Source organism: Littorina saxatilis, linkage group LG8 (assembly GCF_037325665.1).
Source record: "Littorina saxatilis isolate snail1 linkage group LG8, US_GU_Lsax_2.0, whole genome shotgun sequence".
In the NCBI taxonomy this organism is placed as follows: Eukaryota; Metazoa; Mollusca; class Gastropoda; order Littorinimorpha; family Littorinidae; genus Littorina; species Littorina saxatilis.
The window spans coordinates 22,233,375-22,261,364 of record NC_090252.1 but is presented as its reverse complement, the minus strand read 5'-3'; the positions used below and the strand labels follow the sequence as shown (position 1 = coordinate 22,261,364).

Sequence of the window (27,990 nt, the reverse complement as noted above, 5' to 3'; positions counted from 1 at the left end):
CGGGGTAAAAAACGGTCATACACGTAAAATTCTACTCGTGCAAAAAACACGAGTGTACGTGGGAGTTTCAGCCCACGAACGCAGAAGAAGAAGAAGAAGAAGAAGAAGTCATACAATCCAGCCAAGCATACTACAAAAAATCATCGATATCAATTCAAATACACAGAAATCATCAGCCATTCATAATCACTGTATCATGTGACTTCTATTCTCTCCGCCAGACCGGCGCCAGACCGCCAGATTTTAAGACTCCCACCCTATTGATCTTGTTTTCTCACATTTTTTGTTCATAACCTCTGTAATGTACCCTTATTTGAAGACTTCCTCGTTCTTAAAGCCTGATTTTTTTAAAAATATTTTAAAAAGATTTTGACGGGTCGGGGGGGGGGGGGGGGGGGTGTCCACTGCACCGACATTTTACAGTCTCGGACTACTTTCTGTGCTTAGGGGCAATAATTTCGCAAATGACGGCCATCTCACTCTGCGAAATTAAATTCAGCCTTAGGTCCTATTCTTCAGTTTGTGACGGCCGGTTTGACTACCCCCAGGCGATGATGCTTCGTGTGTGCAAACAGTTGAACGAATTTCGTAATTCTTCTGACTGTCTCAGTCTGTCGCTAAATTTTCATCGCCTGATCTTGTTTTCTGTAGAATCTCATGATAGTCTTTTTGGTCGCTGACCAACTTTCCTTGTTGGTTTAGAATCGAAGAACGCTAATACTCAAACACTATCAGTTTCTGGTAATCTGCTTGTCACTTGCAAAATAAGTCGAGGGCCATCTCTGAGCACACATCACCCAACAAACTTGTGGGTTACTAGGGCAGGATTTTGTCCGAGGGGGGCATGGTAGGGTGAGGTGGGGATGTGCGGGGATGGGGGGGGGGGGGGTGAAGAAGAGCAGGGGAGATAAACGGAAATTGGAGCTTTGCTGTCTTCTCAAGTTCTTCTTTCTGCTTTTACTCGCTATATTGTCACATGATTTATGCTTAGACCCCCCCTCTCCCACCACACACTACACACACACACACCCCTCCCACAGCAAGTATTGTTGGCACTCGCGCAAACACATGGTGCATGCACATATTCTGTATGCAGGCGGCACGCGGCGTACAAACGCGCTGGCTGGTTTGCAAAATATATACTGTTCAAAAAAAGAAACGCATAGTTGCTACTTGCCAAATTTGTTTTATTTTTCGAAAAAATTAACAGAAAATCCAATATTTAGATTATTTGTTTGAAATTTGGTATGGACACAGTTGAATGCACACACAGTTCATTTGCATCTTCAAATCAATCAGTCAATCAATACGATTGGGTGCCGAGGCTGTCAAGTCAGTAGGGGGTGTGACTGCCTTGAGCAGCAACAACTGCCCGGCACCTTCTGGGCATGGACTGGATCAGATGCCGGATATCTTGCTGTGGGATGGTGTCCCACTCCTCCTGAAGTGCCTGCAATAGATCGCGGTGATTTGCCGGCGCTTCTTCTCGCCTGCGCACACGTCTGTCCAATTCATCCCAGAGGTGTTCTATCGGGTTCATGTCTGGCGACATGGATGGCCAAGGAAGCACCTGGACATGGTGGTCGGTGAGGAACTGGGTGGTGAGTCGTGCTGTGTGCGGGCGAGCGTTGTCCTGCTGGAATATGGCATCCTGGTCAGCCAGAAGAGGAAGGGCGTGTGGGCGCAGAATTTCCTCCACGTATCGCTGGGCAGTTATGCACCCTTGGACGTGCACCAGGGTGCTCCTTCCAGCGGTATTGATCGCCCCCCACACCATGACGCCTCCACCACCATGAACGGGTGCCTCATCCACACAGTTGGGCGCGTAACGTTCGTTTACTCTCCGGTAGACCCTCCTCCGACCATCATGTCGCTGGAGCAGGAAGTAGGACTCGTCGCTGAACCACACGTGTCTCCAGTGATTCCGGACGGTCCAGCGAAGGTGCTGGTTGCCCCACTGCACTCGGTTCTGGCGATGGCGGCGGGTGAGGACAGCTCCTCTGTGAGGTCTGCGAGCTCTCAAACCAGCTTCATGCAGGCGGTTCCGCACGGTCTGGTCCGATAATCGGTGTGGCCCGGGGAGAGCCTGGACAGAAGATGAGGCCGACAGGAAACGATTCCGGAGGTGGCGGAGCCGTATGAAGCGGTCGTGAGCAGCAGTTGTCGCCCTTGGTCTTCCCGCTCGTGGCAAGTCAGCAACGGAGCCAGTGGCTTGAAACCTGACCCACAGTCTACTGATGGTGCTCTGGGACACGTGGAAGTGCCTGGCGATTGCACTTTGACTTTGGCCTGCTTGTAAACGACCCAATGCAATTTGGCGGTCTTCTCTGCTCAATCGGGCCATCTTTCGTCGCTGAATTGTCGTCTGATTTCTTTGTGGCGAACAATCCGCTTTTATGGGTTTTGGAAGACATGGTGAGAGCTCAATATTCCACGAGTTTCACGAGATTACACTGAAGCATGACGAATGGTCATGCCAAATGAGCAATTTTGACATTGTAGCCACTGATAACGCATGCGTCACGTGCAGAGCTCACTTGTGGCAATGGACGAAAGGTCGACGACCAGATAAACATTTTCTGCAGTTTGGTGGATATCCTTGTAGCCATATAACTAAATTAACCAAATATTACAAGCTATGCGTTTCTTTTTTTGAACAGTATATGTCCATGGAAGACCAAGGAGCCAGCTAGAATATTTCTTACGGATATGACAGACAGACCGACACACCGACAGACAGACGGACAGAAAGGCAGACAGACAGACAAACAGACTTCTCTCTCTCTCTCTCTCTCTCTCTCTCTCTCTTTCTCTCTCTCTCATTTTTCTGTGGCTTACCCATCCGTGCCACACCCAGCACTCGCCCACAAAGAAGAACTCATACACATTTAAATGTACTTATATTTACGTTAACGTCTCCAGGCCACCCTCCTCCCCACTCCTTTCCTCTTGCTCAAGTCTACGCCCTCCTCATCGTACCAATAATTATCCTGCCCCCCCCCCCCCCTCCCCCCCGCCAACCCCTACCCCCATACTCCCCCATCAAATTTCAACCATCCATCTATGGTAATATAACCAACGTGTTTTCGTGATCTTTTCAATGCAAACGAAGCGGAAAGAATCACGTGATCTATCAAAACAAACAGAAGAAAAAGATCACGTGCCCTATAAAAAGACATGTCCGATTCCGATTTGGGTGGTTGAAATTTAGGGTGCGTGTGTTGTTTTCTCATTTGGAAAAATGCCTGGAGGTAGGTGATTTATTGAAAATATCATTGTGTTTTTTTTCTTTCTTTTAATTTTGAAAGAAAAAATCATCATGGTGAGCCTCTGGTAGTGGGGTAGTTTATTATGGAAACTACAACTAACCGAAGAGCCAGGTTGAAATAGGGCCTATTTAGAAAAAACAAGTCGCGTAAGGCGAAATTACTACATTTAGTCAAGCTGTGGAACTCACAGAATGAAACTGAACGTAGTCCGCCGCTAGTGCAAAAGGCAGTGAAAGTGACGAGCCTGTTTGGCGCGGTAGCGATTGCGCTGTGCTTCACAGCACGCTTTACTGTACCTCTCTTCGTTTTAACTTTCTGAGCGTGTTTTTAATCCAAACATATCATATCTATATGTTTTTGGAATCAGGAACCGACAAGGAATAAGATGAAATAGTTTTTAAAACGATTTCGGAAATTTAATTTTGATCATAATTTTTATATTTTTAATTTTCAGAGCTTGTTTTTAATCCAAATATAACATATGTATATGTTTTTGGAATCAGAAAATGACGAAGAATAAGATGAAATTGTTTTTGGATCGTTTAATAAAAAAATAATTTTAATTACAAGTTTCCGATTTTTAATGACCAAACTCACTCATTAGTTTTTAAGCCACCAAGCTGAAATGCAATACCAAACCCCGGGCTTTGTCGAAGATTGCTTTGCCAAAATTTCAATCAATTTGATTGAAAAATGAGGGTGTGACAGTGCCGCCTCAACTTTTACAAAAAGCCGGATATGACGTCATCAAAGGTATTTATCGAAAAAAAGAAAAAAACATCCGGGGATATCATACCCAGGAACTCTCATGTCAAATTTCATAAAGATCGGCCCAGTAGTTTAGTCTGAATCGCTCTACACACACACACACACAGACAGACAGACAGACAGACAGACAGACAGACAGACAGACAGACATACACCACGACCCTCGTCTCGATTCCCCCCTCTATGTTAAAACATTTAGTCAAAACTTGACTAAATGTAAAAAGCAACCACACAATTCTTGTTGATATACTGATAATTACCTGAGAATGTACACTTGCGTTCTTTCTTAATTTCGTTTTTTTCCTGATTTTTTCCCCTGGCGTTCAGCTTCTATTTCCTCTCTTTCTGTTTTCTGTAAATTTTGTTGTTCGGTTTAGGTTATTTGTTTTAAGTGATTCTTTTTATTGTGATAGAATTAAATTCAATAAAAATGTACATTTATTTATTTTATTTTTATTTACGAGGATTTATATCGCGCACGTATCTCACCACACAAGGCGACTCAAGGCGCATGTTACCTATTAATGCCGTGTGAGATGGAATTTTTTACACAATATATCACGCATTCACATCGGCCAGTAGATCGACTGCCTTTAGGCGCTGCATCCACCTTTCACGGCCTATTATTCCAGGTCACACGGGTATTTTGGTGGACATTTTTATCTACGCCTATACAATTTTGCCAGGAAAGACCCTTTTGTCAATCGTGGGATCTTTAACGTGCACACCCCAATGTAGTGTACACGAAGGGACCTCGGTTTTTCGTCTCATCCGACAACATTTCGTGTTCTTTCTTCCTTCTCTTATATCTTAATTCATTCATAAACTCCAATTCCTCTCTTTCTGAGTTTTGTTTGTTGGTGACTTCTTTTTAAAGAAAAGTGGCCTGCAACGTCAAAGTTCCAAAGAATTTTTAACCTAACAAAATGTACGCGCAAAATGTGATTTTGTAAGTAACGGTTCTCTTTTGTCTCTCTCTGTGGTGGTTTTTGTTTTGTTTAGCGCTTTTGGTAATTTATTCAATTTGTCTAGATGATATTACAATTCCGTTTTCTTTGGTGTTTTTCCCAAGAAATTTTCTTGCGTCTGCACATGTCTACTTAGGCCCAAAATTTTTTTTATCTGTTTAGGGTAACCCGACCGACCCTATCGATTTGGCGCCGACCCAAAAACTTTTTTTTGATTTCAAAAAAAAAAAGAAAAAAAAAGAGGTAAAAATGCTAAAAAGAGACATTTGGCGTTTCATTTAAAGAAGTGAATGTTCAGCCAACATAGCATTTACACAAAAAAACAAAAAAAAACAAAAAAAACCCTACCTACCTACCGACCCTACTTTTTTTGGTCATGTTACCCTAAACAGACAATTTTTTATTTTTTTGCCTTATTAAACAGTTTGTTCGTTCATGGGCTGAAACTCCCACGGCTTTTACGTGTATGACCGTCGTTTTTACCCCGCCATTTAGGCAGCCATACGCCGTTTTCGGAGGAAGCATGCTGGGTATTTTCGTGTTTGTATAACCCACCGAACTCTGACATGGATTACAGGATCTTTTTCGTGCGCACTTGGTCTTGTGCTTGCGTGTACACACGGGGGTGTTCGGACACCGAGGAGAGTCTGCACACAAAGTTGACTCTGAGAAATAAATCTCTCGCCGAACGTGGGGACGAACTCACGCTGACAGCGGCCAACTGGATCCAGTACAAATCCAGCGCGCTACCGACTGAGCTCAGTACATCCCCGCCCCAATCATTCTTAGGCCCCCCCCCCCCCCCCCCCAAAAATAGTCTGTTTACGGTAACCCGACCGACCCTATTTTTTTCGCGCGACCCTAGACTTATTTTAGCATTTGGGAAAAAAAAATCTTTTTGTTTTTTTTGCAAAATAACGTAAAAATATGGTTTTTTGGAGAAAATTTTTTTTTTTAAATACCCGACCTACCGACCCTATATTTTTGGCCTATGTTACCGTAAACAGACCTATTTTTTTTTTTGCCTTATAAATTGTTGTTCGCTTTGCCGACAGGTTTCCTCGAGCAGGCAAAGAAAGGGAAGGGGAATATTGTTTTAACGTTTTGATAGTAAGTCTTCAAGTTTTTTTTAAAAGTTATGTATAGTATTCATCTCGAACCATTACTTGCAAATTGTATATCTAAGTTTTGAACTGATCGTCTGAATTTTTTCTTCTTGCCCTCATGTAACGCTTGCTCTCCTGGATATTCATCCTGTTTTTGCAAACATAAAAAATAAAAGAAATAAATCCCTTCTTGCATTTCTGTGTATGGCATTTTCTTGATCTCTCACAGTAAAATTTGCGAACTTTTTTGGGGAACGGAATTGTACTGCTAATCTCGATAAAACTAAACTGACCAGATTAAAAATATCCGTCCCTATTAATTTACCCTTTTTGTGTGTGGTCGGTCGGATTGTCCACTGCGTAATTCTAAAATTCATCTCGGTTTAATTATCAATTCTCTCTCCCCCCCCCCCCCCCCCCCCCATGTCCCCTGTCGTTTCAACAACCCACACTACTGTCTATTTATGTGTCTTGTCTAGGTATGTGCGTGTGTATGCGCTAAGGCAATCATATCTTATGTTGATAAATTCTGTGTATGCTATCAATTCTCTGCAGAGTTTTGTTTTGTCTTTATATTTGGGGGGGGGGAGGGGGGCACTAGATGGTTTGAAAACCGGTACATTTCTAAAAGGCTAGAAGAACGCCTCCCACAAGCTAAGGTTTTGTAACAAAGCCAAATCTTTAATTTGATACGAAAAACGTTTAAATACACTCAAAACCGGTATTACTATTACTGACGGGTTGGAGATTTTCCCCTGGTATTTTTCACATAAAAACCTGCATAAGATCGTGATTTTCCAGTTAGGCCTACCGTCAAAACTGCATATTAAATGCAGCTGTGCACATATTGCGACACTTTTGCACAACTGAAACAAGAAGAGCAAACGCTCGATCGAGTCACTTTCGCAGTTCTGAATATTATATGAGGCATCAGATGGACAGGAAGAAATTGCTATTCACAACACAATGAGTCACGTTCACATAAAATTTGAGCCCGGTCACTTTTATAGTTTCCGAGAAAAGCCCAACGTTAAGTTGTGTGTTGCCGAACAGAAAAGGCTAGTTATCTCCCTTGTTTTTCTGATAACGTTCGTAAAAGGCTACAGATGTAAATACTTTGATGTAAAGAATAATCCTACAAAGTTTCAATCACATCCGATGAACTTTGTCAAAGATATAAAATGTCTAATTTTTCCTTTGACGCTGACCTGTGACCTTGAAAAAGGTCAAAGGTCAACGAAACCATCGTTAAAGTGTAGAGGTCATTGGAGGTCACGACTAAACAAAATATGAGCCCGATCGCTTTGATAGTTTCCGAGAAAAGTCCAACGTTAAGGTGGTGTCTACGGACGGCCGGCCGGCCGGACGGCCGGCCGGACAGACTAACACTGACCGATTACATAGAGTCACTTTTTCTCAAGTGACTCAAAAATAACACCCGAATTACTTTTTTCGAACTCACCATGTCGTAAAAGGCATTTTACTTGGCTATCTGGCAAACTTTTCGAATCGAACATTTCTCTCTTCGTCTTAGGATCACATGCCAGTCGCTCAAATGAAGGAACTATCACCGGGGGATCGAAAATCAAACAGAAAAAGCATAAGGGTCCAATTGTAATAATAACACTCGGGCCAGATTTCTTTATGTTAGGAACTTCTACTTCTTCAGCGTTCATGGGCTGAAACTCCTACGTACACTCGGGTTGTTTTTTTGCACGAGTGGATTTTTACGCGTATGACCGTTTTTTACCCCGCCATATAGGCAGCCATACGCCGCTTTCGGAGGATCCACATGCTTAATATTTTCGTGTTTCTATAACCCACCGAACTCTGACATGGATTACAGGATCTTTTCCGCACGCACTTGGTCTTGTGGTTGCGTGTACACACTAAGAGGGATAAGTTACTAGCAGGTCTGCACATAAGTTGACCTGGGAGATCGGACAAATCTCCACCCTTAACCCACCAGGCGCGGCCGGGATTCGAACCCACGACCTTCCGCTTTGGTCACTTGGCCACTGCACCCGTCAATGTTAGGAACAAAAAGTGTCGCACTATTTTTCATGCACAGTATATATTGGTGTGGAATATGTGCGCAGAAGAGGGAACGCCGCTGGCGGCAGTGAAGACTGGAGGAATTTCCCTCTGTGTCAAGATCATCATTGCCGTCGTCATAGGGACTGTTGTCGTCGCTGCTATCATCGTTGGTGTCGTCGTCTCTCAATCAGGTTGGCATCATCTGTGAATTTTGTTTGTTTGTCTCATTACACCCCCGGTATAGGGGCGTGTATAGGTTTCGGTCGATGTGTTTGTTTGTTTGTGTTCGCATATAGATCTCAAGAATGAACGGACCGATCGTCACCAAACTTGGTGAACAGGTTCTATACATTCCTGAGACGGTCCTTACAAAAATTGGGACCAGTCAAACACACGGTTAGGGAGTTATTGGTGGATTAAGATTCTACAAGGACTTATAGAGGGACATATTAATGGTCAAAGGGAAATAACCTTCTCAGTTGGTGGCAGTGAGAATGGTTATTTCCCTTTGACCAACGGGGGTGTTTTTCCTACCTCGGAGGAATTTCTTGTTTTCTCCTGTTTTCTTTTTTCTTTTGTTTGTTTAATTGTTCGTGTCTGTGAAACTGTGCGGTGGAAAAGGAGTACTTATATATATCTGTAGAATTATAGTTGATGACGACGATGATGATGACGATACAATGATGATGATGATGATGATGATGATTATGATTATGATGCTGCTGCTGTGCTGCTGCTGCTGATGATGATAGTTTCTGGAGAGTGCATATGTGTGTCCATTTGTGTGTGTGTCTGTGCCAGTTATGGTGTGCCTATGTGTATGTGTTTTGCCTTATTTTGTTGTTTTTTTGCCCAGCAAATGCCAAAAAAGAATAGACTAAGCTAAACATTCGTAAGAACAATACACCATGCACCTTTAATTGCGGATAGAGGGATAGAGCTGTGCGAGCACTGATGTATGTGTGTGCATGAGCGTGTTTGTGTGTCTGTGCCACAGCGTGATTGCGCATGCCCCAATTTTTGAACTCATAAAGGGGTGCCTGCAATTAATGTGAGGGCGTGGAAATAGCTCAGTGGGTAGCGGCGCTGGCTTCAAAACCAGTTGTCGATATCAGCCGGGTTCGATCCCCACGTTCGGCGAGGGATTTATCTCCCAGAGTCAACTTTGTGCAGGCTCTCCTCGGTGGCCGAACACCCCCGTGTGCACGCATGCGCACGAGTTCACAGCGAAAGTCCCACTTGGAAACATAAATACACGCATGCAGGAAAAAGAAAAAAATATATGGGTAGCGCCGTATACTGTATGGCAGCTCTCGCTTTCCCCAGGGAGAAAGCAGCCCGAATTTCCATGAGGGTAACCTCACAGGACTATATAAAATCTTATCCTCATCATCCTTCCGATAAGAGAACACTACATGAAGGGGGAGAAGGAGCTTTGGTTTTTAGTTACAACGTAACATTATGCAGGTCCCCAGAGCTTTCTCGCCGAATTTGTTGAGATATTCTGTTGTCCGACCTATGTCTGTAATCTTGACCCAAATTACCTGTCATGCCTAGGCCACCTTCAATACAGGGACACTTTTTGCTGGTGCCGAGGATGTCATTTCATTACAGATACCCGCAATTTATGTGAGTGTTTCATATCAGTTCTGTTTCGGTACTATTTACAGGCGGTAGTTCCTCGTCAGCATCAACGAGCAATCAGACAGGAACAGAATCTACAGCCACAGGACTGACAGCCACCACCACCAGCAACAACAACAACAACAACCCTACCACTCAGGCAAACTCTGCCGCTCAGACAACAATTCCTTCCGGCAACAACCCCACTAGCGCCAATACAGGAAACGGAAACCCAACAACTCAGCAATCCAATGGCGGAGCAAACACGGCAACTGCTGCCGCTTCAACAACTACAGCACCTGCTGGTACTAACCCACCCGGTCAAACAATAAGCAACAGCAACAACAATACGCAACAAACAAACGCCCCACAAACAACCTTGGCTTCGAACAATCCCACAGGAGCCAGTAGCGGAAACAGAAATACCACCACAGTTCAGCAAAGTAATGGCGGATCCAACACCGGAACTTCTACTGCAACATTGACTGCAGGACCTTCTGGAACTAACGCACCCGGACAAACAACAACCCAGAACACCAACAACGCAACGCCTGCTACTGGTAGTGGAACTACAACGTCCAATGGCGGAATCGCTTCGACAAGTGCGATTGGTTCATCCGCCGATCCGAACGCTACCGGAAATGCAGCGGCGACTACTTACCCTCCTAGTGCAACAACCGGAAGTACAACTCCGGCAACCACTACGACACCACGACCCACACAACCACCTCGCTGTTTTAACGGTAAGCATCCACCCTCCCCCCCTCACCCTTAACACAATCTCTCTTTCAAAAAAATAAAAATGATGATACCCCATATCTTTAAAAAAAAAAAAATTATATCCTACTGTCGTTCGCTTTTTTTGTCCAATTATTGGATGAAAATTGAGGGAAAAAAGAAGGAAACAAAGAAAGAAACAAACAAAGAGAGGAAAGCTAACTCATTTTACAATTTTCAACTACAAGTGTCACGTAAAGTGAAAAACCAACACGGTTGGCCTAGTGGTAAGGCGTCCTCCCCGTGATCGGGAGGTCGTGGGTTCGAACCCCGGCCGGGTCATACCTAAGACTTTAAAATTGGCAATCTAGTGGCTGCTCCGCCTGGCGTCTGGCATTATGGGGTTAGTGCTAGGACTGGTTGGTCCGGTGTCAGAATAATGTGACTGGGTGAGACATGAAGCCTGTGCTGCGACTTCTGTCTTGTGTGTGGTGCACGTTATATGTCAAAGCAGCACCGCCCTGATATGGCCCTTCGTGGTCAGCTGGGCGTTAAGCAAACAAACAAACAAACAAATAAGTGAAAGAAACCAAAAACCCGAAGAATAAAACAATGCAAGACTGGTTTTGCTTGCTTGTTTGTTTGTTTGTATTTCATTTTGTTTTTCTTATTGTTAAAATCATGGAAGTCGATCTGTTTAAGTTTACCAAGTTGTAATCCTCCTGTTAAGTCTTCATCACCCACAATAATCAACCTTGTCAGTAACCACCCCTTGTTTTCTTGCAGGCTTTACCCAGACGGTGATTTTCCTGGCCATGGATACTAACACAGAAATCGGCTACCCGTTTCTACGCGGTGGTTACGTCACTGGCCCTGGAGGTATGGAGTGCATGCACGAGACTGTGGCTGACTGTTGGAGTTTAACGCCCTCTTGGGAGCTATTGGCCTATATTGGGACATGTATTGGTAATAGGAAACTGATGATAGAGTCTCGCATTGTTTTGCTCGAACAAGCCCCAATTTGGCTGTCGGTGATAACATTTTCTGGGAAGATACTTTCTGGCAAGCAGATCATTGACATTTTCAGAAATAAGTTATCATGAGAGCATTCTAATGCGTTCCTTAAAGCTTATGAATTGAGTTAATTTCATAGAAAACCTTTCTCTCTACTGACCAAGTCTCGCGCATGTAAATCTGGGTGATCAAGTATGGCATGCAGATCATTAACATTTCCAGAAATGAGTTATCATGAGAGCATTTTACTTCTAATGTGTTCCTCATAGCTTATCAATCGAGTTAATTTCATAGAAAAACCTTTCTCCCTACCAAGCCTCACGCATGTAAATCTGGGTGACCAAGTATCCCCATGAAATGTCTTCCCATCGCACACCCAATCGTAGACACGTTTGAAATTTGTTTTGATGATATCTTTTACTGATATAGCGGGTCGGGAGGCCTTGACGAGGGGTGTAACATGACTATTTGCAAAGAGTCATTATGAAGACCTAATTAGCATTCAAGCCACACAAAAGAGACTTTTGTGCAAAGATTTAGGTGCGCAGCAAGTCGCCTGTAGTAACCTTGAATGGTGTAACACGCCCTTTCGCGAGCATAGTGACTCGAGGACATGCACACCGAAGGACAATCAGTGGTTCAACATCATTGAATAGCCACACAGTTTTTTCTTCTCCAAAGCTATATATATATATACATGTACAGATTTATCTAACAGTATTGTGTGTGTGTTCTCCGTTTATTCATGGTTGCACTCTTGCAAGGCCATGCATTTCTCACGTACCGGGATGGCAGCAGTCTAATTAAGGAACAAGACGAAGAAAACAAGAAACCAATACGCCAGATAGCATAAAAGACATGGGAATAATTGCCCAGTGATTGATCCTGAACTGTTTGTAAGCAGTCACGATGTAATGCCTGTGTGAGTGACAAAACGACGTGGGAAAAATCATATATCCACTCGTCAATTAAAGGCCCTCTCCTTCCCTTGAAAACAGTTTGGATCACCGTCTGAGATATGGCCAGGCTTTTACATGGGATAAGACCATCCCTCCACTTGGTCACATTCCAAAAATCATCAGCCTGAGTGCTCTCTGTGTGCGACGGGCGCTGTGACGGGGTGGTAAGACGTCGGCCTCTTAATCGGAAGGTCGAGGGTTCGAATCCCGGTCGCGGCCGCCTGGTGGGTTAAGTGTGGAGATTTTTCCGATCTCCCAGGTCAACTTATGTGCAGACCTGCTAGTGGCTTATCCCCCTTCGTGTGTACACGCAAGCACAAGACCAAGTGCGCACGGAAAAGATCCTGTAATCCATGTCAGAGTTCGGTGGGTTATAGAAACACGAAAATATCCAGCATGCTTCCTCCGAAAGCGGCGTATGGCTGCCTTAATGGCGGGGTAAAAACGGTCATACACGTAAAATTCCACTCGTGCAAAAAACACGAGTGTACGTGGGAGTTTCAGCCCACGAACGCAGAAGAAGAAGAAGAGTGCTCTCTGTGGAAAGTGGGAATATTTTGATTTAATGAATTAATGGCTAATGGCTTTAAAAAAAAAATCATAACAAACTTCAACCCTCCACAGAAAGCAATGAGGGTGTTGATGTTTGGTAAGTGACCAAGTGGAGGGATGGTCTTGTCCCACGTAAAAGGCTGGTAAGATCTGAGACGGTGAGCCGAAATATTGACATGGGAGTGAGTGTGCCTTTAAAGAGAGCGTGTGGAGTATAATTGACCATGGATACGCTACCTTTTCTTTGAATTGACCGACCGGCAGATACAGACGACACATTAATTTCTACGCTCTTTTGTCCGCGGTATAGTTCTGTGGCACGACCTAAGTACTCCGTGCACATGTATCCTTCCTCCAGTGAAAAGATAACACCTTTGTGCCAAGTGATTTCTGCCATTAAAGGGAGGGGCCGAGAAGACTTCTGGGAACAGTTGTTCGAAGCTTTATTATAGCGAATAAATGGAAATGGAATGACATTGAGATTTGTACGTCTTCGGTGGCATCAGTGGCTAATTGTGCACATCAGTGTTTTGGTAATTGGTTTTGGTGCAATGCTGTTATCGTTTATTTGTTCTTGATATATCAGGTTTGCTGTGCTTTAATGGGAGGGCACACACGAGTATTTAATGGAAACGAAATTAAATTGAGATTTAAGCGTCCTTGGTGGCATCAGTGGCTAATTGTGCACATCAGTGTTTTAGTAATTGGTTTTGGTGCAATGCTGTTATCGTTTATTTGTTCTTAATATATCAGGTTTGCTGTGCTTTAATGGAAGGGCACACGCGGTATTCTGCCAAAGACTATATATTGGCTGGTATTTAGTGGAAGAGAAATGAAATTGAGATTTCCGTCCTCGGTGGCATCAATGGCTTATTAGGAACATCTGTGTTTTGGTAATTGGTTTTGGTGCAATGCTATTATCGTATATTTGTTCTTGTTAGATCAGGTTTGCTATGCGTTAATGGGAGGGCACACACGAGATTTTGACGAATACTAGGCTTATAATTATATGATACGGTAGCACGTATTTAGTGGAAACGAAACGAAATTGAGATTTTAACGTCCTCGTTGGCATCAGTGGCTTATTAGGAACATCCGTGTTTTGGTAATTGGTTTGGTGCAATGCTGTTATTGTATTTGTTCTTGATATATCATATTTACTATGCCTTAATGGAAGGGCACACACGAGATTTTGCCAAAGACTATACATGGGTAGGTAGCACGTATTTAGTGGAAAAGAAATGAAATTGAGATTTTAACGTCTTCGGTGACATCAGTGGCTAATTAGGGATATGTTTGAGTAATTGGTTTCGGTGAAATACTTCTAGCGTTTATTTGTTCTTGATATATCAGATTTGCTGTGCTTTATGTGAGGGCACATACGAGATTTTGCCATGGGTAGGTAGCACGTATTTAGTGGAAACACAATGACATTGAGATGTTAAAGTCTTTCTTTCTTTATTTGGTGTTAAACGTCGTTTTCAACCACGAAGGTTATATCGCGACGGGGAAAGGGGGGAGATGGGATAGAGCCACTTGTCAATTGTTTCTTGTTCACAAAAGCACTAATCAAAAATGTGCTCCAGGGGCTTGCAACGTAGTACAATATATTACCTTACTGGGAGAATGCAAGTTTCCAGTACAAAGGACTTATCTTTACAAAAATTGACTATATTCTATACAAGAAACACTTAACAAGGGTAAAAGGACCGAGAAACAGAATCCGTTAGTCGCCTCTTACGACATGCTGGGGAGCATCGGGTAAATTCTTCCCCCAAACCCGCGGGGGGTAGATGTTAAAGTCCTCGATTGCATCAGTGGCTAGAGTAAATATGAACATGCTTTGGTATTTAGTTTCGGTGAAATGCTATTATGGTATATTTGTTCTTGATATATCAGGTTTGCTGTACATACGAGATTTTGCAAAAGACTATAAAATTATATCGGCAGGCAGCACGTTTTTGGTGGAAAAGGGACATGTTTTGGTAATTGGTTTTGGTGGAATGCTATTATCGTATGTTCAGTGAAAACGAAATGAAATTGAGATTTTTAACATCCTGGATTGCATCAGTGGCTAGATTAATGAAAGAAAATGTTTTAGTAATTAGTTTCAATGAAACACTGTTATGGTATATTTGTTCTTGATATAATTATCAGGTTTGCTGTGGTTTAGTGGGAGTGTATCCGCACACACACACACACACACACACACACACACACACACACACACACACACACACACACACACACACACACACACACACACACACACACACACAAACAAACACAGAGTCAGAGAGCGGCCCCTCCAAACTGTTGACTGGACATCATTTACCTAGACGACAGCGTTTTACTACACACACACACCTTCTGTCAAGTTTCAGTTTAGGTCTAACCGCCCGAATGTTTTATTTCTTTTTACAATTAGTCAAGTTTTGACTAAATGTTTTAACATAGACGAGGAATCGAGATGAGGGTTGTGGTGTATGTGTGTGTGTGCGTGTGTGTGTATAGAGCGATTGAGATAAACTGCTGGACCGATCTTCATAAAACTTTACGTGAGAGTTCCTGGGTATGATATTCCCAGACGTATTTTTTTAGTTTTTGATAAATGTCTTTGATGACGTCATATCCGGCTTTTTGTAAAAGTTGAGGCAGCACTGTCACACCCTCATTTTTCAATCAAATTGATTGAAATTTTGGCCAAGCAATCTTCGACGAAGGCCGGACTTTGGTATTGCATTTCAGTTTGATGGCTTAAAAATTAATTTATGACTTTGGTCAATAAAAATCTGAAAATTGTAAAACACATTTTTTTTTAATAAAACGATCCAAATTTACGTTCATCTTATTCTTCATCATTTTCTGATTCCAAAAACATATAAATATGTTATATTCGGATTAAAAACAAGCTCTGAAAATTAAAAATATAAAAATTATTATTAAAATAAAATTTCCGAAATCGATTTAAAAACAATTTCATCTTATTCCTTGTGGGTTCCTGATTCCAAAAACTTATAGATGTGATATGTTTGGATTAAAAACACGCTCAGAAAGTTAAAAAGAATAGAGATAAAGAAAAGCGTGCTATCCTTCTCAGCGCAACTACTACCCCGCTCTTCTTGTCAATTTCACTGCCTGTGCATCGAGCGGTGGACTGACGATGCTACGAGTATACGCTCTTGCTGTAAAAATGCAGTGAGTTCAGTTTCATTCTGTTAGTTCGACAGCTTGACTAAATGTTGTAATTTCGCCTTACGCGACTTATTTTTTCTTCAGAGAGCTGCTCCGCAGCCTGTGAGACCCCAAACTGTTCGCTGGACATCACTTATCTGGACGACAACGTCACCTCTCCAACCTACGAGGCCTTTAGACAGAAGGATTACCGGCTGGACTGGGAGGGGGCGGAGACTGACCAAGGCATCTACAATATGGGCAAGGGAGGGGGCCCACCCGCCATGCCCGCTTTGGGCACGCCTATGGTTGCCAGTACGCTGGGAAGCCCGTCTCTCAATATGTGAGGGGTTTTGTTGTTGTGTGAGGGTTGGGTTGGTGGCTGGGTAGGTAGGATTGACTAGTTGGTTGTTGGTTAGATGGTGGGTGGGTTGGTGGGTAGGTAGGTTGGCTGCATGGCTGGTTGATGAGTGGGTGGATGGTTGAGTGCGTATGTAGGTTGGTTGGTTGGTTGGTGGGTGACTGGGTAGGTTGGTTGTGTGTGGGTAAATGGGTTTGTTGGTGGGTGGATAAGTTAATGGTTGTTGGTGGGTGGATAGGTTAATGGTTGTTGGTGGGTGGATAGGTTAATGGTTGTTGGTGGGTGGATAGGTTAATGGTTGTTGGTGGGTGGATAGGTTAATGGTTGTTGTTGGATGGATAGGTTAATGGTTGTTGGTGGATGGATAGGTTAATGGTTGTTGGTGGGTGGATAGGTTAATGGTTGTTGGATGGATAGGTTAATGGTTGTTGGTGGATGGATAGGTTAATGGTTGTTGGTGGATGGATAGGTTAATGGTTGTTGGTGGGTGTATAGGTTAATGGTTGTTGGTGGGTGTATAGGTTAATGGTTGTTGGTGGGTGGATAGGTTAATGGTTGTTGGTGGGTGGATAGGTTAATGGTTGTTGGTGAGTGTATAGGTTAATGGTTGTTGGTGGGTGGATAGGTTAATGGTTGTTGGTGGGTGGATAGGTTAATGGTTGTTGGTGGGTGGATAGGTTAATGGGTTTGTTGGTGGGTGGATAAGTTAATGGTTGTTGGTGGGTGGGTGCAGTAGTTGAGTGGGTAGGTAGCTTTGTTGGTTGGGTGTTCGTGGGTAAGCTAGGTAGGTGGGTAGGTTGGTTGGTGAGTGGCTTGGTGAGTGAGTAGGTAGATTGGTTGGTTGTTGTTGGTGGGTGTTGGTAGCATTAGTGTGTATTGAGGTTGCACAGAGAGACGATCGTCATCTCTTACGCGAGAAGGATTGTAAACCTTTATTTTGGAATGTGTGTCTGATCATGTGTAGATACGGCAACAACTACCACATGGTGGATCTGTGCGTGGATTGTCGCAACACGACAAACAATTGGCTGCAGTTTACAGTCCAATGGTACGCAGCACGTGATTCGTCCCTAAATATCGAGGTCAACATCACTCAGCCAATCAAATGCATGGGAAACGCCGACTCAACCGACAGGACACGCCCCAACGTTGCCTCGACCAATCATTTTGCTCGCTGCGGATTCGTCAACGTGTTTGATATGAACGACGACAGCTGCATTATTGATTATATTGTTAATTAGCTTCTGTCTTTTTCTTCTTCTGTGCTTTACTTCAGAAACAAACAAACAAAACAAACACAAACAATCAAACAAACAGATAAACAGACAGAGAGATACATCCTACATGAAAATACAAACGGACAACACCCCCCCCCCCCCGCCCTCAACTACATCCACCCCTTCTCACGCACACATACACACACACGCACGTGCTTGTAGTACACAATACACAGACACTTCACATACGCACATCCAGCACTTAAATACAGCATGCAACACAACTTTACGATAGCAATAGCAAGTTGCACTTTATATTTTTTCATTCTCTTATCTATAGAATGTTCGTTATCATTTTCGCTCTCTTTTTTGGAGGAGACCTTGGGTTTTTTTTGTTGTTGAGCTCCCACGTACGGCTTCGATCGTCTTCCTGTTTTGACCAGCGCTTATTTGATCAAATATTTGTTCAGACATTGGCGTGGATTTAGTCTATCCTGTAGGCTACACAAAATTTGTCTCATTTCAGTTACCGTAGATCTCCCTGCTTTACTTTAATTCTTTCCCGGTTTTACTGTGTGCTTAGCAAGACTGCATACACGCCTCCTCAAAAATATGTTGACTTTTAACATCTGTGATAAAATGAATCAATTTTAAACTTTACGAATTATTCATGATTTAAAAACAATCTGTATATTGCGGTTATGAAATAATGTTGTCTTTCAATGGAAATCGGTGATAACATGAGTTATTTTAACCTTTATGTATACATTTTTTAATTCTTTAATTTAAAAAAAGAAGTTTATGTCCCCACAAAGCAAAATTGCCCTGAATATATCCATTTACAAATGTCAACTTTTAAATCAAATCTGTGATAACATAAAATATGTTAACCTTTACAAATTCTTCATGAAGTTTATAACCTGTAAGTTTGATTTTATTATTTGTTTTTTTATTTTTGAAATTTTGTTAAGTTTTATGTCCTCAAAAAACAAAATTGCCCTGAATATCCATTTACAAATTTCGACTTTTAAATCAAATCTGTGATAACATAAAATATGTTAACCTTTACGAATTCTTCATGAAGTTTATAACCTGTGTGTTTTTGAAATGTGCCATGTAAACTTCTATATATATATCCGTCCGAAAGTGTCGACTTTCAATAAAATATGTGATGACATGAATTATTTTAACTTATACGTACTATTCATGAATTATTTAATCTGTATGTGCCACTGTAAATGTATATCTGTCCAAACCATGTCCGCTTTAAATGAAATCTGTGATAACATTTATTATTTTAACCTAGACTACGAATTGTTAACGATTAAAAAAAAATGCATGTTCCCGAACCGTCCACTGTTATAACTTTATATGTTTCTGTAAAGTATCTGTACGTTTGCGGTTTAATTAATATCAAATTTCCTTTTTAGAATAAAATACATCTGAATGAGCTGATGTATTCACTTGTCTTTACATTTCACATTGTCACACACACACGCACACACACACGCACACACACGCACACACACACACACACAGTTGTCACACACACGCACAGTTGTCACACACACACAGTTGTCACACACACACACAGATGTCACACACACACACACAGTTGTCACACACACACACAGTTGTCACACACACACACAGTTGTCACACACACACACACAGTTGTCACACACACACACAGTTGTCACACACACACACACACAGTTGTCACACACACACACACAGTTGTCACACACACACACACACAGTTGTCACACACACACACAAGTTGTCACACACACAGTTGTCACACACACAGTTGTCACACACACAAGTTGTCACACACACAGTTGTCACACACACAGTTGTCACACACACAAGTTGTCACACACACAGTTGTCACACACACAGTTGTCACACACACAGTTGTCACACACACAGTTGTCACACACACAGTTGTCACACACACACACAGTTGTCACACACACAGTTGTCACACACACAGTTGTCACACACACAGTTGTCACACACACAAGTTGTCACACACACAGTTGTCACACACACAGTTGTCACACACACACACACAAGTTGTCACACACACAAGTTGTCACACACACAGTTGTCACACACACAGTTGTCACACACACACACAAGTTGTCACACACGCACACGCACAGTTGTCACACACGCACAGTTGTCACACACGCACAGTTGTCACACACGCACAGTTGTCACACACACACACAAGTTGTCACACACGTTGACAATACCACACACACTCTGTGATACCAAAGTGATGAGAAAAAAAAGACAGAAAATTCAATTGATAATTTACATGTTGGTATATTTCAACAGCAAAGAAAAAAATTGAAGAGAGGGTACATATTTACAAGGGAAACCTTCACAAAATTAAAACCGGACTCGAAATTCACCTTTGTTTAACAAAAACATGAAGAGCAATAAATTTCCATCACCATTCGAATCATAAGCATCATGTAAACAAAAAATCAGGTGGTTGCATATTCAGGTATAATACATAGCAGGACTCGGTTCTTTCTCAGGACAATATGCCATTATATTCAACAGTTCTGTATTTTTATCTCCATCCATATATCACAAGTACTGAACAGGAATAACACATATTTATTCCTTGTGCAACAACGCTATACCATCCCTCCCACATCCAAAGTATACAAACAGGTGAACTTCAATATAAAAAAAAAGTTGTTTAATGTTCAGTGTTAACACACACACACAAAATGTTTTTGATCACACACACACACCCACACCAAGGTTATGAGCAAAAATTCTGAAAAAAGCAAAGTCTTAAATTTGAGGGTCTGGAATTAAAAGGGGGGGGGGGGGGGTGTCCATTGCATTGCAATGAGTATTGTACATGAATTTATTTTATCCCAATCATGCACACAAGTTGTGTTTGATAAATCTTCTCTCACCCAATCACTCATAATCAGATATGTGTGGAGAAAGGTGTATGAACATGACTGAATCAATTGCTGAATGAATGAGTGAATTAAACAAATGCTTCAAGGGTCTGCAGCCAAGAATCAATCGTTCAAAATCTGACATGAACCAAGTCCAGTTTGAAGATAACGACCAAGAACAATTTTTTCTTCAGAGTTTTCGTCACAAATCACACAATCATACGCACACGCACACACTGATGCAGTCCTCTCAAAAAATAAAAGTTTAGTGTTTACACAAACATCTCACTGAGGAAAAAAAATCCATAAATGCAAAATTATCAAAGTTCACCTGTGTGTACACCAAAGACACTTTTCATGGCAACAAACCGGAATGAGTTAGGAGATGCGAGTATGTATTGTGTGAATCTGTGTGTGTAGGTGATGAGAAAGTATGTGTGTGCATGTGTATATCAGTAAATAGTAAATGTGTGTCTATACAGGTGTGTGTGTGTGTGGACGTTGCTTGCATGTGTGTGTGTGTGTGCACGTGCATGTTTGCTTGTGTGTGTGTTTTGTAGCAGAAGAGTTAGGGGTGGGGGTAGTCAGGCGGTATGCGCTCATCACATTAACGGACCGTCACAAACCCTGTGAACAAAGGCATTTCATCTTTCGTCAACAACAATCATCAGCACTTTAACACCTTTAACATCCTCAACAAAATCATCATTGTCATCTTCATCAATATGATGAACACTGGTAAGTACAGTACTGTCCTCTAAACAAAAAGTCAAGCACAAACAGTGAAAAAAAAGAAAAAAAAGAAAGCGTAATAAATATAAAATCCATTCCATAAATCATGATTTTCCTTGGAGTCACAATGTCATTCGGGTTTTTGAAGAAATAATTTGAAAATGTTCAAACAAAACAAACTTCTGAAACCATTTTAAAGAACAGTTTTCAAACACTTGATTTACGCTTTCTATTAAAAATGTGTTTAATGCATTCCATAGATCATGCTTTTTCTTGCAGAACTTTTTTTAATCACTAGAGTTGGTCTAGTCTCCATACCATCCGTGTTTTTGAAGAAATCCTGTGAAAATTGTCCAACTAAAAAAAATTCTGAAACTATTTGAAGATCATTTTTCAAACAGGTGCTTCAAGAGATTAAATTTGTACTCATGACTAGTTATCACAGAAACCAATTAAAGGAAAACTCACTCCAAAACACAATTTTTGAAAAAACCGGTACTGCTAACTCTTAACAAAAACATCACCAAGAAAAATCAAAAGCTGCGATTAAGGATACCAACCCCAAGCAAAACAAGATGGGTACATTTCACAAAAGAAAGATAAGGTGAAGAAAAAGAATGAGAAAGATAGATTAGAACATCAGGCTCCTACGTTTGAGTGGTTTATAATGAAAGAGAAGGAATAACTTAATTATAATACGGCCAAACAAAAATATATGTTGGTTTAGTTTAACATGACCAAAAAAGATAGGGTCGGTTTTTTGGTTATTAAAAAAAAAATGTAGTCGATTTTTACAAAAAGGTTACTTCCCTTAGTCTCGGTATCGTTCGCAAAATGTGCCAAAGTTTTTAGTTTTTTTGAGAAATGAAATTTTTTTTTAGGGTTGGCGGGAAAAAATAGGGTCGGTTGGGTTACTCTCAACCAACATAAATTTTTTTATTGGCCTAATGGGAATCCAAAATAAAACATATTGACAAGATTTAGGAGAAAAACAATCACTACCGATACACTGAAACCCTTGCTTTAATTTAAGATCCGACACACCTCCCCGACCAATTTCAGACTACCCTCTATCAAGACCTTACTTTTTCAAATTGTCTGTTTGTGACAATTAAAATCTGTAAATTTACCCCCATTTTAATTAACACTCTCCTTCCTTTTAAGGATCTGATTTTTTCAAACTTTGTTGGTCTTAAAGTTAAAGCGGGGTTCAGTGTATTAGTGGGCGGGGATGTAGCTCAGTCGGTAGCGCGCTGGATTTGTATCCAGTTGGCCGCTGTCAGCGTGAGTTCGTCCCCACGTTCGGCGAGAGATTTATTTTTCAGAGTCAACTTTGTGTGCAGACTCTCCTCGGTGTCCGAACACCCCCGTGTGTACACGCAAGCACAAGACCAAGTGCGCACGAAAAAGATCCTGTTATCCATGTCAGAGTTCGGTGGGTTATAGAAACACGAAAATACCCAGCATGCTTCCTCCGAAAACGGCGTATGGCTGCCTAAATGGCGGGGTAAAAAACGGTCATACACGTAAAATTCCACTCGTGCAAAAAACACGAGTGTACGCGGGAGTTTCAGCCCACGAACGCAGAAGAAGAAGAAGAAGAAGAAGTGTATTAGTAAATGGGGAGACTATAAAAAAAATTAAAGAAAATTTACCACAACCTACATCGTCTTCCTCTCTTTCTTTATTTGGTGTTTAACGTCGTTTTCAACCACGAAGGTTATATCGCGACGGGGAAAGGGGGGAGATGGGATAGAGCCACTTGTCAATTGTTTCTTGTTCACAAAAGCACTAATCAAAAATTTGCTCCAGGGGCTTGCAACGTAGTACAATATATGACCTTACTGGGAGAATGCAAGTTTCCAGTACAAAGGACTTAACATTTCTTACATACTGCTTGACTAAAATCTTTACAAACATTGACTACATTCTATACAAGAAACACTTAACAAGGGTAAAAAGAGAAACAGAATCCGTTAGTCGCCTCTTACGACATGCTGGGGAGCATCGGGTAAATTCTTCCCCCTAACCCGCAGGGGGTAATTCTCTCCCTCTTCTTTGACACCACCAACAGTAACACATTAATGACAAAAAAAATCTTGCATGCACGTTTCACTGCATTCAGTTGGTGTTGATTTTAGCACCAAAGTGGCTGACATAATTATGTAACATACACATGAGTAGTATGTTGAAATGCATCCTGCGAAAAATCTATATTACATCATGTACTTGCACTTATTTATTACAAAACAAAATAAAGTAAAATAAAATACAAATGACACAAACTCAAATACAACAGTGGATAATCTTCACGGAAAATATTGCTTCTTGATCATGCTACATGGAAAAGATTTCAAGTCTTACAAAACAGTGTAAAAAGTAAATTCATAGATTCAGAAGAGCAACCATTCAAACAACTTGCCATCTGCTGACATTGACAAACGACCAGTGATCTTACCATAGGTGTTTTGTAAACCGGTGACAACTCAAAGAAAAGAAGAATACACCAAACAATGAAATGGGTACATGTCACAGCTATGTTTCAGATTTCTGTTAAAACCTTCAGACGTCTTTTAACCCTTAGGCTGGTTGTCGCGACACAGTTTTCTTTTCTTCTCAGTACTTAGGTAAAAGCTTTAACCTTTAAAAAAGAAAACACGAATGTTAAAAATAAAAATAAAACAATATTAGTAATAACATTTTGCGTGGTATACTTACAAAAGCAAAGTATTCACAGGCTAGGCATTTGACACAGAAAGTAGCATGACCATGTAAAAAAAACCAAAAAAAACACACAAACACCACCAGATCATGCATGTGGTTATTTAGAAAGATAAAGCTCCATCACATGGAGAGATAAATGGTAGGTGTGGTACACTAACAGGGGAGGAAGAAAACTCGTAGAATATGAGAACGCCAAAAAGAGGCATCTCTTGACATTGTTAGAACGTACCGGTATTGGAAACAAATAAATGTACAACACACAGACACTCACAAAAGTACTCTCTCTCTCTCTCTCACACACACACACACACACACACACACTTTCTTTTTGGTGTTTAACGTCGTTTTCAACCACGAAGGTTATATCGCGACGGGGAAAGGCGGGGAGATGGGATAGAGCCACTTGTTAATTGTTTCTTGTTCACAAAAGCACTAATCAAAAAAACACACCCACACACACCCGATCATACACATTCTGTACAAATAAATGTACAACACACAGACACTCACAAAAGTACTTTCTCTCTTCACACATACACACACACACAGACGACAGTATCAAACACATTCTGTACAAATAAATGCAAAGCAGGTAATAGAATATTGCATTTAGCATAACTTGCAAATCACACAGGCAAAGAAAAAAATCTCCCGCAAAATGTACTCATGATTACAGCAACACCGCCACACACAATTCTTGTCGGTTGACCATTGTGAAAAAAAATTGGTATGTTGTCATCAAAAACAGTCGAACCTTTGGCTGGATGGCACAGAAATTCATGAGTGTTCTCCCCTCATTGCTTTTCCATCTATGTTCAATACAGTAACAAGATTTGGTATTTTCAATGATGTGTACAACTTCTTAAAACAGTAAAAAAAAAAAAAAAAAATCAGTTTCTGTGCAATTCACAGGTTTTCAGCATAAAGAACACCTTCGTAGTTGTAAATTGATTTCAGCAACAACAATGGGTAAAACAAGTATAAACTGGTATACCAAACTTTACCCATGATGACATTGACATTGACAGATGAGTTTGTTTGAAACAGAACAATCACTGTTCTCATCCATGTACACATTTTTTTTTCTTCCTACTTAGGCCAAAAAAAAAGGTCTGTTTACTGTAACATAGGCCAAAAAAATAGGGTCGGTAGGTCGGGATTTTTTTTTATTTATTTTTTTTTCTCTCCAAAAAACCATATTTTTACGTTATTTTCTTTTTTTCTTCCTCCAAATGCCAAAAAAAAGTCTAGGGTCGCGCGAAAAAAATAGGGTCGGTCGGGTTACCGTAAACACACTATTTTTTTGTGGCCTTATCACAATCTGTTGATAATACAGAAAAGTACGAAGAAGAAGAAGAAGAGGAGGTAGAAGATAAAGATAATGAAGAAGTACTTTTCTGCATGTTAAATCAGGGAGAGCCAAATCTCACAAATTTCATTCGCCAGCCGTTCGAGTAACTTCAAGAAATTCACTAGCCCACCACAAATGTCACTAGCCCAGTAAATACCACACACTCACATTGTGACTGTCAGAAACGCACAAAATAGCGGCTATTCGAAAGACAACCGGGCTTTCGTCAGCGATGAACAGGTTTTCTCAGTGTTTATCCCAGGCTTTGAAAATCGATAGTACCAACAAAAGTTGTTTAGCATTTGACCAGAATTTTTACTGGCCAACCAACTAGCCCAGCGGAATTTTTTTTACTCGCCCCCTGGCGATTGGGCTGTTGATTTGGCCATCCCTGCTCAAAGAAATACCTCTGAAAAGACGTTTTTCTAAAACATCTGTCAGTTATTTTCATGGTGTATGGAAGAGTTGCTCCCCTGGATAACGAGGCAAACATGCAATGTCACCTGGTATCAGTTAATGAAAGCAATCGTGGCATCACAGTAAATAATGAAGTCTGATATGCAGGATTAAAACAAAACAAAAGAAGGCTCCACCGAACATGGAGTGTGGCTGCCTGAATGGCGGGGTGAAAACGCTCAGAAGCGTAAAAACCAACTTGTTCATAAAACATCAGTGTACATGGAGTACGTTTCAGCCCATGAACATGAACGCAGAAGAAGAAGAAAAAAAGAGAAGAAAGAACAAGTTATCAATATATATAGCTATTCTGATGAACAAGTTATCAATATATCATCTCGGGAAAAAAAAAAAAAAAAAAAAAATCATCTCGAGTGAATGACAGTCATTCAGGTCATGTCCCCTCGATATGATGCTTTCCTCGTCCCTCTATTCACCCACTTGTTCATAAAACACGAGTGTACATCGAGTACGTTTCAGCCCATGAACATGAACGCAGAAGCAGAAGAAGAAGAAGAAGAAGAAGAAGAAGAAGAAAAAACATTGCCATCATCTCGAGTGAAGAACAATACTGTCATTTATGTCCACTCCATATGATCCTTTTTTTCTTCACTGTATTCTATTCACTTAATTCCCCCAACTTCAGCAACAGCTCAAGAGGAACTTAATGGTATTTATTCATTTAGCATGACAACACAGCATATAAATAAATATAGTCACGTTAAGGTGTAAAATCTTCATGCAAACAATGTTCAATTTTCAAATGTATGCACCTTTTGAACATAACTGGTTTGAAGAGTTTGGTTTCAAGTTCAAGTCTGGTTAACAGAAAAATGAAGGCAATGGTTGGTTGTGTGGTGGTAGGGTGGGAAGGGGAGTATTTTGGGAAGGGGGGGGGGGGGGGGGGGGGGCGGGCGGATGGATGTTAAAGGGAGACAACAAATCAGAGTATATACTTTTCATGTAGTATACAGAGTACGTTTGTTGATGATGTTATGCATACTTTGTGAAAAACACAGAAACACTTATACTGTTATAGTTAAATATATATATATATATCCAATAGCACAGCACTTGCAAGAAGCCCTATAAAAACAGCGTAGCTTTAGTAGTGATTCCTCTCAGGAAATCTAACAGAAACAATACTGTACATTTTAAGCAACATGCGAACAATCCGAACAAAACAACGTTATTCTCTCATTTCATAATACTTTCAAGAATACTGCTGCACTGAAGCAAATCAGAAATTAATGACCTGATGATATATACTTAAGTGCTTAAGTGATTATATATAGTTAACCTAATAAAACTTGGGTATATATATTTCTTTCTTTATTTGGTGTTTAACGTCGTTTTCAACCACGAAGGTTATATCGCGACAGGGAAAGGGGGGGAGATGGGATAGAGCCACTTGTTAATTGTTTCTTGTTCACAAAAGCACTAATCCAAAAATTTGGGTATATATATAATAATATTAATATATTAATAATCTGTTTCAATGACGCTAAGAAATCTGCCCATGGGGCCATGTCATGATATCCTTTTCTTCAAAAAACAAACAAAAAACCTGTCAAATTTCCCCCGAAAATCAACCAAAGATATCACTGCAAATAAAGTAATCATTAATGCCATTATTATTATAGTATGACATCTAACTGGTATAAATGAGGCAATAAGTATTTTCGATTAAAAATATAAATACAGGAAAAGCAGATATAATTCTGCAAAATAACAACATTTTTACCTATCTGTAAATTTATCTCTTCCTTCATCTTGGTACATGTACTGATTCATTCAAGTAACTGCAGAAAGATGGAATCATCTTTGAAAAAAGAATCACTACAACAGAGCTGCCAACCCTATAACTATTTGGAATTTTAAGCGTAGCAAATGGTTTACATGTAGCATTGTCCTAGTTAAAACTTTAAACTCGACCGCATATTCGTATTTATCTAATCTAAAATATATATATTTACAATAAGACAGGTTTCACAGTATTTGCATGTCTGAGATAGCGAAAACGTTTGTT

General features: G+C 40.9%; 1 protein-coding gene across 1 annotated transcript; it reads left to right on the top strand.

Moving 5' to 3' along the window:
* The first annotated feature begins 3,044 nt into the window (after positions 1 to 3,044).
* On the top strand, positions 3,045 to 19,216 carry LOC138973044 (uncharacterized). The gene is made up of 6 exons (XM_070345702.1): positions 3,045 to 3,251; positions 8,211 to 8,339; positions 9,819 to 10,514; positions 11,275 to 11,367; positions 16,293 to 16,530; positions 17,513 to 19,216. The coding sequence occupies exons 1-6, from the start codon at positions 3,242 to 3,244 to the stop codon at positions 17,787 to 17,789; spliced, it is 1,443 nt and encodes a 480-aa protein (XP_070201803.1). The 5' UTR covers positions 3,045 to 3,241; the 3' UTR covers positions 17,790 to 19,216.
* Positions 19,217 to 27,990: the final 8,774 nt, after the last annotated feature.